This window comes from Eleutherodactylus coqui, chromosome 6 (assembly GCF_035609145.1).
Source record: "Eleutherodactylus coqui strain aEleCoq1 chromosome 6, aEleCoq1.hap1, whole genome shotgun sequence".
Lineage (NCBI taxonomy): Eukaryota > Metazoa > Chordata > Amphibia > Anura > Eleutherodactylidae > Eleutherodactylus > Eleutherodactylus coqui.
The window spans coordinates 150,805,775-150,817,258 of NC_089842.1; the positions used below are offsets into that span (position 1 = coordinate 150,805,775).

The following is an 11,484-nucleotide window of genomic DNA, read 5'->3' on the forward strand; positions in this document are numbered from 1 at the left end:
GCCCATTAGAAACAGGCAGGGATGCAAGTTCCATAGGCTGCAAAAAGCAGATGCAGCTTCTAACATGTACAGCCTGACAAGTGTTCAAAAAGGTAAAAGATATTTATTTATGTTAATAGAGAAACAAAAACACCAATTTTCCTGCTTCTGTGATACATATGGTAATTCTTATTAGAAAATTCCATTTGCAAGAAAAAGCTACATACATTTGCCAGATAGACGTGCATCACCTGGACAAGATACTCAGGTCATATATTAGTAAGCTTCTCATAAGAAGTGTCTATGGCACACATCATTCAAGCTGCAGTAGATTGCGGCAGCATGTCTAGCTCTGCAGCCTTTGTATGCACTGCTTGGTGTGTACATACAGCAGACAGCCTGTTATGTGACATGTTTATTCAGCAGGGGACAAATCATGTATTCAGCTATTTATACACCGACAACCTCCCAGGAAGAACAAGCTCCATACTTTCAAAGAAAGTGACACAAATGGCAACAAAAGGACAGAATGCAGTCATGTATGAAATAACTAAGGAGTTTTTGGTTTGTTTCAACTTACTGGGCAAGATACACGACAAATAATGGTGACAATGCTGGGAGACTCACATCTGTTAATAGAGCAATGATAAAGGAGTCAATACCCGAAGATAGTGATAAATAAGGAGGACTTAAAGGGGTCATCAGTAGAGATGAGCGAGCATACTCACTAAGGGCAATGCTTGCTCAAGCAATTGCCCTTAGCGAGTATGCTCGCTCATCACTAGTCATCAGGTACTCCGGGAAGCTGGGGCTGCCATCTCTCTTTTTCCAGGCCTGGGAGGGTCGCTTTAAGCCTAAGTATTGTATAGATAAACTATAAAACACAAGGCAGAAAGTTGTGGAATAGTTTATCATCATTTTCAATACCCCTGCTTGCCAACAGTGAAGGGGGAACATTTTCTGTTTACATTCAGGGATTGAAAATCTGTACAAAAAAGGTGATCATTTTCACAGTTAGGCCCCCTGTCCAAGGGCGGGATGGAATATCGCTAGCGATATTCCGCTGCCAGGGAGAGAACTGACAGATCGGGTAATCACAGAGAATCGTGGCATGCCACGATTTGAGTCCTGCAAGCAGAGAATCGCCATGATTCTCCGCTCGTGGACAGGGGGCTGCGCTTTCCATATGAACACTATGGAAAGTGTGCACTGCGTTACTCGCGGACAGATTATCGCCACAAGTAACGCAATGCACTATCATCCAGGGACAGAAGCCCTTAAGAGTCTACTCCAGTTGTACTCAGACAAAGCAACCCACTGCAGGTTTCATCACCAACATAGAAGGGGGTTCTTTACTGTAAGAGAAGGGAGACCATGGAACTCTCTGCCTGAGGACGTGGTGATGTCAAAAATCCATAGAGGAGTTTAAGAGGGGACTAGATGTCTTTCTAGAGTGTTATGATATTACAGGATGTAGACATTAGGTGACCAGCAGGGTTGTTCTCAAACGTTGATCCAGGGATTACTCTGGCTGCCATTATGGAGTCAGGAAGGAATTTTTTCCCTTCATAGAAGCCAATTGGCTCGCTGAGGGTTTTTTTTTTTGCCTTCCTCTGGACCAACAAGGGGAGGTTAAAACTGGCTGAACTAAATGGACGTTGTCTTCATTCAGCCTAACATACTATGTATATTACTGAGCGAAAGAGCCCAATCTGCAGAAATACATTGTAGAAAACATCAGGATATATGAGGTTTTTGTTGCCACTGCTAATATTTATAGCTCACAAAATGATTGCAAGACTGTAAACAATTCTATAAAACCAAAATGAAAAAACAAAGGTCCTTTTTAATTTGATGTAAGTGACCATGGCGCCAATTTGCTTTTGTTTACATGGGCTAACAATCTCTGCCATGGGAATGAACAATCGTTCATCCCCATAGATTGGCTGTACATCTTCCTGTTCACAGGGAGCCTTCATTGGCTCATAACTGGCTCCTTTACACAGGCTGGTTGTTGGGCGAACAGATTTCACATGTCCAAAGAAAACAAACACCTTGAAATTCATGCATTTATACATTCTTTTGCAGTCACACAATTTTTGACAGGCGTTTCAAATACTGGATGGGTTTTACCTCTTTCTGGCCTTTCAAGCAAAAAAAAAAACCAAACAAATACATAACACTATTAAAAACTGCACTGGCGCTTTTAGAAAAACTGCAGTGTGTGAAATCGCCCTTAGGCCACCTGCACACAACAGGTATCCCGCAGCAAGATCCGACCCTGTGCCCAGCCGGTGCCCCTGCTCACCTGTCCAGATTCTTATTTTTCTGTACTGCGGGACCGAGGGTCATTACGCATGCACAATACAGATAAAGCTGCACCGTCGCTAGGAGAGGACGCGGATCCTGCGACCCTTCTGCAGTTCTCAGAAGGGGACAGATGGCTTCCATTGACTTCAATGGAATCAGTTAGTGTGGAAAACCACACAGAATGGAGCATGCTGCGATTTTTCTGCTCGTGTGCAGGAAGCAGAGGGTCTCAATAGGGGACTATGGGTTATATTTGCTGTGGAATTTGGTGGCAGCTACTGGCCCTGGATTCTGCAAATCAAATCCACCCATGTGCAGGAGCCCTTAGGCTGGTTTCACACTGGCAAATGCGATATCGCTGCGAGAAAAATGGCGTCTATCACATTTTTGTACTTGAGATGTTTGAGCGTCAGCGATACTTTTTCCTGCAAATATTGCATTGCTGCTGGCAACTTTTCTTGCACAAAAGACAATAGAAGTTGCTAATGTTAAACACGTATTGCAGGAACATCACAAGTTGCGAAATTTTGGAGGCCCCATAAGGAAACATGGGCAATTTCACATACCACAATTTTTTCGCACCACATCGCATCAGTGAAAACATCACAGATGTGAATGAAACCATTGAAAAAGCATGTGTTTCATAATTCTGTGCTTACATTTGCTCCCGCATTGTGCAACTATCGCCTGTGTCAAAACGGCCTTCAGCTACATTCACACAAGCACAAAACTCGCACGCGAATATGAACTCTATTCCTTTGGATGGAGTCATACACATAAGCAAAAAAAGTCTCTGCATGTTCTATTTTTGTGTGCCCCCTGGAACGCATTGCCCATTGTTTTCAATGGGACTTTAACATTGCATGCCGTGCAATGTGATGTTTCTCATTGAACTCAATGGGAAACACTTGCCAATCCTCCGATGTGCGTGAAGCAAATGCTGGACTATTGCAATTTCACTGAAGTGATGCAAAACAATCTTGCATGAAAAACTCCTTGCATCTGCAGGTAAAATGTACGTTGACAACTGCGATATCTGGCCTGGTTTCTTGGCCCGATGTCACGCTCGGCTGTGTCAATGTAGCCTTAGTCGTCTACTTGACCATATCCCCATAGGAGCCAAATTAATTTATCTAATATCAGAGGGGGGTGTCCTTGCTACCATTGCACGGGTAATGTTGCTTCCTGCAATGATAACCAATAGGGCTTATTCACAGTTATCCATTACAGTCAGTGGTGCAATACAGGTTTTTTGGGAAGGGAGTGAAGAAATTTACCATAACTTCCCAGTTTTCCTCAGATCACTTCGTGTAAAGCAAAAATAGTGTGGCACTAGGTTAGGCAGAAATTTCTCAGTAATGTTAAATACTATTGTAAAAAAAAAAGAGAAACGTATTAGAGGTGAAACCGTCATTGGCCAACCAGAAAAAAATATATATGCCAGCTTTCAAGGCCATTTAATGTCCCTTCAACAAGCTTGTTAGATAACTGAGGAAACATTTACTCACAACAGATCAGAAACTTAAATGTACGGTAAATTAATCACACTATAACAGGCAGGAAGAGCACAGCATTTATATGATGACAAACTAGAGTATTATGCAACTAAGGTTTGTGTGGAAGATGATGGAGGACATCACTCAGGTTACTTGGGAACCATTACAGTTTTGTAGTAGTAGTACCTGTATCTGGAAAATGCTGTGCTTGTACTCTGTTTACATACAAGCACAGACACATTGTTGCCTCAAAGGTGAATATAAATGCTACTTGTTCATCTATTTGCATCTTTTATACAAATGCTGCAACAATGTAATAAGCCTAAAAGATTTCATAAGCAATTGCCAGGAATCATGAAGGAAAATTGAACAGAGTACAAAGGTGGATGCAGAACAAAAAAGTTATTCAGAAAAGGGTGAAAACAGCAAAATGAATTCATTATTCCAGACTTTGGCTTAGGGGGGATGGGAATGATCCAACCCAGTACAGTACGCCAGCCACACCTACCCCATATGCAACTTACCAAGTTTTTCCACCAGTTTAAGCATCACCCCTCCAATATGTACATCCCCAGTGACTCGGAGTGTAACATCCCGGTTCAGATCTGTCACAAGGATATTTAGTTCCCATGTTCCATCAGCATAGCAGCCATCTGGCATCCGTATACCATCCAGAGCCATAGTTCCCTTCCTGTGGGGAAAGGAAGTGACAATCCCATCAGCTAGGAACCATCTATATGAGCAGTATAGTAATATCCTCAATCATACATTTACGGTGCTACATTTGTACATATACAGCATCACATACTGAGACCTTTAGTAACAAAACTGATACATCACAGTGAAAGCTATAAGACATGAAACTCCTAAAATTTACAGGGAAATCCCAGTAGATTTTACTATCCCCACCCAGGACTGCAGAGCAGACAGAGCCACAAGCAGCGACATCACACCCAGCTCGTTAATAGAAAGGAAATTATCGAAGATTAACATTAAAAACCACAAGGCAGAACTGTATAGCCCCCAACAGAAAATAGGGAAGAATATTTACTATGAGTCATAGTCTGCTGTCATAAGAAAGACATTTCAGATAAAGCACATGGCCTGGTGCACAAATATAGATCACCCTTTGTACAAACATCAATATATAAATATATAACAAATCCATATAAATAACAAACATAAGATACATATTGAAGACTATACCAAATAACCTAGAACAGACAGATTCCTATCCAGAGATCACTGTCCGGGACTACAAGTCCAAGCATGGCCTGCCATCCCTCTATGAAGCATTAAAGATACAACTACCATATAGAGAGAATAAAATACACCTTGACCCTAGAGCTGACACTCCACTCTTTTTTTGCTATGGTACATGTCCATGTTCACCCTGTCAGTAATTTACAACATTTGCACACACACACACTATGATATGATAGTGATCCAGTGGCTACTCTAAAAGTCCTAACATTTCCTCCCATCATTCTTGGTTGCATCCCCCCCTCCCAAAAAAAACAAAAACCACACACCATATGCTTTCACCAGAAAAATCAGTGTTTGTGTCTTTAAAGTGTAGCTTGAGCAGCTCTTCCCCAGCAGCCCCTCCTAGTTCAGGGCTTCCTCCCCACAATCCCAGAGCCCTCTCTAGCTCCCCTCTGCTACTTTGCAGCCATGCAGACTATCCATGTAGCTATTTGCACTCATCATGCTCCATGCAAACCGTTGTTCACCTGTTCCTTCCAACTTATCCAACCGGTCTGTCTGCTTCCAGCCTGGGTGGAATATTAACTTTCCATAGGGGAGGGCTGGGAGCTAGAGAGAAGATGCATCTATAGATCACACCAGGAGTGCACTTACCTCTATGTAGGCTCCTGGGCTTGGACAGTGCTTCCTCAGGGATATCCACAGAGTAGGAGGCAGCTTCCCTTGTGCAGGGCAGTGTGAGCTCTTCTAATGGAGTCCCCCAGGCTGCAAGGCTCTGGGCTCACGTCACTGCTGCTCAATCTGCTGCAGTCACTCCCCTCTCTATTCCCTTTTTCTTTGCTCAGACTCACAAATGTGCACTGAGTGAAGGAGGAGGAAGAGCAGGAGGAGGGGAGGGGGGAGCAGAAGTAGGCAAGAAAAGTTTTTAGGAGTTGCGATGCTGAATCCTGCACACTCAGTGCAAGTCTTGAGGAGGCTGCGGCTGCCCTTTTATGGAAGTGAATAAAACTCCAGGATTGGATCCAACATCCGGGAATCAGGGTGGAAGGGGGGTGGGAGAAAAGGCTGGAAAGGATGCAGTCCCGTTATACAGCTCTTGAGCTGCAGATCATTGGCCTCCAGATGTTAAGGAACCTCCCTCCCCCACTCCCAGCAGCTGGAGGAGGTGGGAGTCACAGGATGCTGCTGCAGGACATCTTTGTATGTAGAAGTGTCAGTCATCCTGGATGACATAGTCAAGAAGATGAAAACTCCTAAGCACTAAAGGAACGTGAAGAGTAACAGATTTATCCTGTAGGGTTTAATATATCCAATAAAATACTATTGAAATGCTATTTGAGTTGCAAATGTAAAGCTTTGGCTTGGATTGTGAGCATGTTATTACACTTATCTTCGGATCTATTTAATTACTGTTTGTTTGTTTTATGTGGAGGGGAGGGAAAATGGTATCTGGCTATGGTTTACATGACAGCTTTTGGGGTATGAACACGTGCAGCGACCCAAACTGCATAATGTGACTTTCATATGAAGATGCAGAAGGTTTATCTGTCATCTTTGGAGATAAGATACAACCATAAGGCTGGTGAAACGCATGGGATGTTTTTTTTTGCAACAATGTTGCATTTTCTACAGTTTTTTAATGGCAAAAAACGCTGCATCCAGATGTTAGCTGAAGATCAATAGGGAATTGTTAAAGGAGGTGAATTTCACCACTTGAGGTACACTTTTCGAGTTAATGGCATTTTTTGATAATTGCAGTATTGTCTAATATGGCAACTTTTTGTCCACTTTCTCCAGAGTTTCTCTATAAAGGAAAAAAAAAGCTAGAAAACTCCTTATGTATGACCAAAAACTGTTTGTATAAAACACGTGAATTTCATGGCATCTTTTAGAAGCCAGAAGAATTGCAAGAAAAAAAAGACATTTAGGAGATTTACCTAGGCTGCAATCACATTTGGCATTTTTTGCTGTGTCTTTTAAACTGCAGAAAAAAAATGCATATTTTTCAAAAGCCGCGTTTTTTTTTTTTTTTTTAAGCATGCATTGTTAAAAACCATACACGGGTTCTCAAAAATGCATGCAGTTTAAAAAGAATGTTGTTTTTTTTTTGCTGCGGGTCAAATATGCAGCAAAAAAGTCAAGTGTGAACACAGCCTTAGGGTGCATTCAGACGACCGTCTATCAGCTGGGTTTTCACGCCCAGCTGATATACGGTGTCTCTCTCTGCAGGGGGAGGAGGCTGGAAGAGTCGGGAGCAGTGTTCTGAGCTCCCGCCCCCTCTCTGCCTCCTCTCCACACCCTCTGCACTATTTGCAATGAGAGGAGGCATAACGGGGCGGGACTAAGTGCCGGTTAATTAGCTCCACCCCTGTCCCGCCTCTCCTCATTTGTGCAGGGGGGTGGAGAGGAGGCAGAGAGGGGGCGGGAGCTCAGAGCATTGCTCCCGGCTCTTCCAGCCTCCTCCCCCTGCAGAGAGAGACGCCGTATGTATATCGGCTGGGCGTGAAAACCCAGCCGATATACGGTGGTCTGAATGCGCCCTTACATCAACATTTTAGGGACTTTTCACATGGGCCAGAATTTAGCCACAGGATACATTGCAACATGCAACTGAAACTGTTGCTATGGAAATCCTCACCAAAATCTACATGGCTACATGTGGATTTTGATGTAGAATTGCTGACAGAATTAAGCTATTTAGATGCCACATCAAAATCCACATGGAGGCATGTGGATTTTGGTGCAGAATATTCCACATGTTGTGGTGTCTCCTACTGCTAAATTTTAACCATGTGAAAAGTCCCTAATTATTTACTGTTATGCTCATCCCTCTCTGGCACCTATCAAAGTGCTATTAATCACAACGTGTGTATGCCTTCTTATCCTGTCTCTGGTATTTATCTAAGTGCAAATTAAGTACACCATGTTTGTGCCCTACCATGTGATCATGTGTACATGTTTTTATATAAATACGTCCTTTGATCTCTGTTCTCTTATGCCCCGAGGAAGAACCATGAGTAGGTTTGAAAGCTCGCTATAGCATTGTGCATTTTTGTTAGCATCTACAATATTACTTGGTTTATCTTACTGAGAACAATCACACTTTGCTCTACTGGCTAACATGGTACTAAACGTTTTTCGTTGTAGCAAGTGTGCAGTCATGAGGGTCACCACTCCCTACTCTACCCCAACAAAAACATTGCAAGTCTTTTAACCTTGAGGTGGCTGGAGTTTCTAGGGAGACCATATCACTCAAGGATCCCCACCTGTGTTGACACAGGAGCAAGACCCATTCCATGCTTGGAGTTTAATGGTTGATTTGGTAATGGATCTCATGAGGTCTGCTCACATTACAAGCCCTCTAGAATTCCATGAGAGATTCAATGTATTTCACCCCACCATAAACCTGACATTAAGCTACTCATACACAGAAATCAACTTTTTGGACACCACCATAAAAATTTCAAACAACTCAATACAGACATTCCTATACCGAAAACCGATTGTCCCACATACCTCAGATGGGACAGTTCCCATCCTAAACACATCAAAAAGTCCATAGTCCACAGCCAGGTCATCAGAAACAACCAGATCTGCTCCAACCTAACAGACAAAGAGGAACATTTATACCATCTCAAAAGGACATTTTTAAATCAGGGCTACCATCCCACCTCAATTGATGACCAAATCACCAGAGCCACCAGGATACGCAGAAATCAACTACTCCAATACACAGAGAAGGAAGGGAACGATCATGTACCTCTAGTAGTGACCTACAATTCACAGCTGGAGGTACTAAGGAAAACTGCAAAGAAACTCCACCATACCCTACACAAGGATGACCGCGTGAAAACCATATTCCTGGACTTTCCCTGTCTGTGTTATGGCAACTTCCAAATTTGAGGAACTTTATAATCAGGAGTGCATTACCCTCTGACACACAAAAAGGAACTTATCCCTGCAATGTAAGGGGTTGCAAGACCTGCTCACATGTATGGACCACAGACAGAATATGGATCCCCAACACACAGCAGGACTATATGATCCCGGGGACATTCACATGTTCCACGTCCAATGTTGTGTACCTGATCCTGTGCAGTGAATGTCCTGTTGGGGGCCTTCATGTTAGGGAAACAGGACAAAAACTGAAAGCCAGGATGAGATCTCATTGCCACACAATTAAAGAGAGAAAGACAGAATTACCTGTGGCCAAGCATTTTTCTAGTCACGGAAACAACATACAAAATATGGACGTTATTATACTTAAAGGCAATTTTAAGTCCCAATGTCACAGAAGAATTGGGGAATATAAACTTATAACCACCTTTGATACTATCAGAAACTGAATGAATCTCTGAGGTTTTTTTTACATCAGTGGAGAATATAAGATATGAGAAACCTAGAGCAGAGGTAACACGCTGGCCTGCTGACCCCCTAACATCAATTTAGAGACCATAAAACTTTCATATTCCTTGTCACTGGACTATCCACTGTTTTTCACTATCCATCTGGTATTTATCTAAGTGCTATTAATCACAACTAGAGATGAGCGAATGTACTCGGTAAGGCCAATTTCGCAATCGAGCACCGCGATTTTCAAGTACTTCACTACTCGGGTGAAAAGATTCGGGGGTCGCCGGGAGCAGGCGTGGTGGAGCAGCGCGGAACAGGGGGGAACTCTCTCTCTCCCTCTCCCCCCCACTCCCCTCTGCAACCCCCTGCTCACCCACAGCGCCCCCCGAATCTTTTCACCTGAGTATTGAAGTATTTGGAAATCGCGGTGCTCGATTGCGAAATCGGCCTTACCGAGTACCTTCGCTCATCTCTAATTACAACATATCTGTGCCTTCTTATCCTGTACTGGAATTTGTTTCAAGTGCAAATTAAGCACACCGTGTTTGTGCCCTCCCGCATTATCATGTGTAATATGTTTTTATATAAATACATCTTTAGATCTGCTCCATTATTCCTGAGTAAGAACCCTGAGTAGGTTTGAAAGCTTGCTATGACATCATGTATTTTTGTTAGCCATTAAAAGGTATCATATCTACAAGATTACTTGGTTACTCCTACTGAGAACTAAACGGGTGCCGGTGGCGGGCGGGGAGCAGCGGGGGGAGAGTGGGGAGGAACGGAGGGGAGATCTCTCTCTCCCTTGCTCCCCCCCGCTCCCTGCCGCAACTCACCTGTCACCCGCGCTGGCCCCCGAATCTTTAGAGACCAGCGGGGAGATACTCGGCTAAGGCACTACTCGCTCGAGTAATGTGCCTTAGCGAGTATACTCGCTCATCTCTAGTCTTGGTACCTTTTTGCGCATCTTCAGGTCCTCCATGTGCCACAGTCTGTAATATGCACCAACTATACTTATTTTCCCCAAATGCATCATGCACTAGCTGTGCCTTTTTGTGTTGTTTTTGTGGTGTTTCTCCATAGGCTTCTCTATAAGAAAAAAGTCCACAGAAGACTTCCTTCACTCAACTCTATTTTGTGACGTTTTCTGTGGCATGTAAAATGCCATGAATTTCATGTATTTTACAAGATTTTTTTCATGGCTTTTTTAAAACAGCTGGGTTTTTTTCAGGCGTTTTTTTTTCAGTAGAGAAATCTATGGGAAAATGTCTATAAAACTCTCCAAACTTACAACATACTGCATTTAAAAAAAAACTGCACTGCCCATCTCAGGATTCCCTACTGACCTACAGCTAACATCTGGCCATAGCATTTTTAGGGACTCTGTCAGCTCCTATGACCCCATAACCCAAATATTGGGTGTAATTATATGTCGAAGTGCAACACTAGTCTGAGAAAATCGCCCAGAATTCCTTATGGGAGCAAAAAGATGCATTGCAGTCACATGAAACACGCATGTCCATGCAAACACATTGCGATTTTTGTCTGCTCCCAGAGAAGAATGTGCGAACAGAATCTCCCAAAAAAAGGACATGCTGAATTTTTCTCTAGCATCACTTCTCCTTGTTGGGCTGCGAGAGTAGACTCACACATGTAAATACACCCATTAAAAACAATGGGTTCTTTTCCTGTGCATCTCACAACACACAGAAATTGTGCGGGAAAATCGCCCGCACCTTTTTGGCCTCATAGTAGCTTGAGTGTTGGGCATGGGGATGTCACTCTCAAATTTACCTGCCTCCTCATTCCCTCGCTGTTCACCTGCAAAGCTGGTGTTCTTTGTATACAAAGCATTACTATTGTGTGTGCTTGCAAGGGCAGGACTATTCCTCTGTAATTTAAAGGGGTTGTCCCACTTCTAGCTATCAGTGACCTATTCTCAGGACACATCATCTACAGTAGATCGTGGTAATCCAACACTCAGGATCCCCCGTCAATCCCTGAGCTGCTGTCATACAGCTCTGTACACTGTGCAGTGTTCAAGATTAGTATTGCAGGCTGAATCCCATTCACTTCAATAGGACTCAACGTGGGCTACTGCAATGCACGTAGCTCTCTGCTTCCTGTAGCATCCAGCTCTATA

General features: G+C 43.2%; 1 protein-coding gene across 4 annotated transcripts in view; it reads right to left on the reverse strand.

The window, feature by feature from the left end:
• The window catches only part of FERMT2 (FERM domain containing kindlin 2), a 77,443-nt gene extending 71,379 nt beyond the window's left edge, over nucleotides 1-6,064 (reverse strand). Inside the window, exons 1-2 of one of the 4 annotated variants that reach the window (XM_066607983.1) lie at nucleotides 5,646-6,064; nucleotides 4,310-4,476 (exon numbers count right to left, since the gene is read on the reverse strand). In XM_066607983.1, coding sequence (XP_066464080.1) covers nucleotides 4,310-4,466 — 157 coding nt within the window. In that variant the 5' untranslated portion in view covers nucleotides 4,467-4,476; nucleotides 5,646-6,064. The remainder of the gene's footprint in view (nucleotides 1-4,309; nucleotides 4,477-5,645) is intronic. The other 3 variants (XM_066607985.1, XM_066607984.1, XM_066607986.1) reach the window with 3 other exon arrangements.
• Between the last annotated feature and the right edge of the window lie 5,420 nt (nucleotides 6,065-11,484).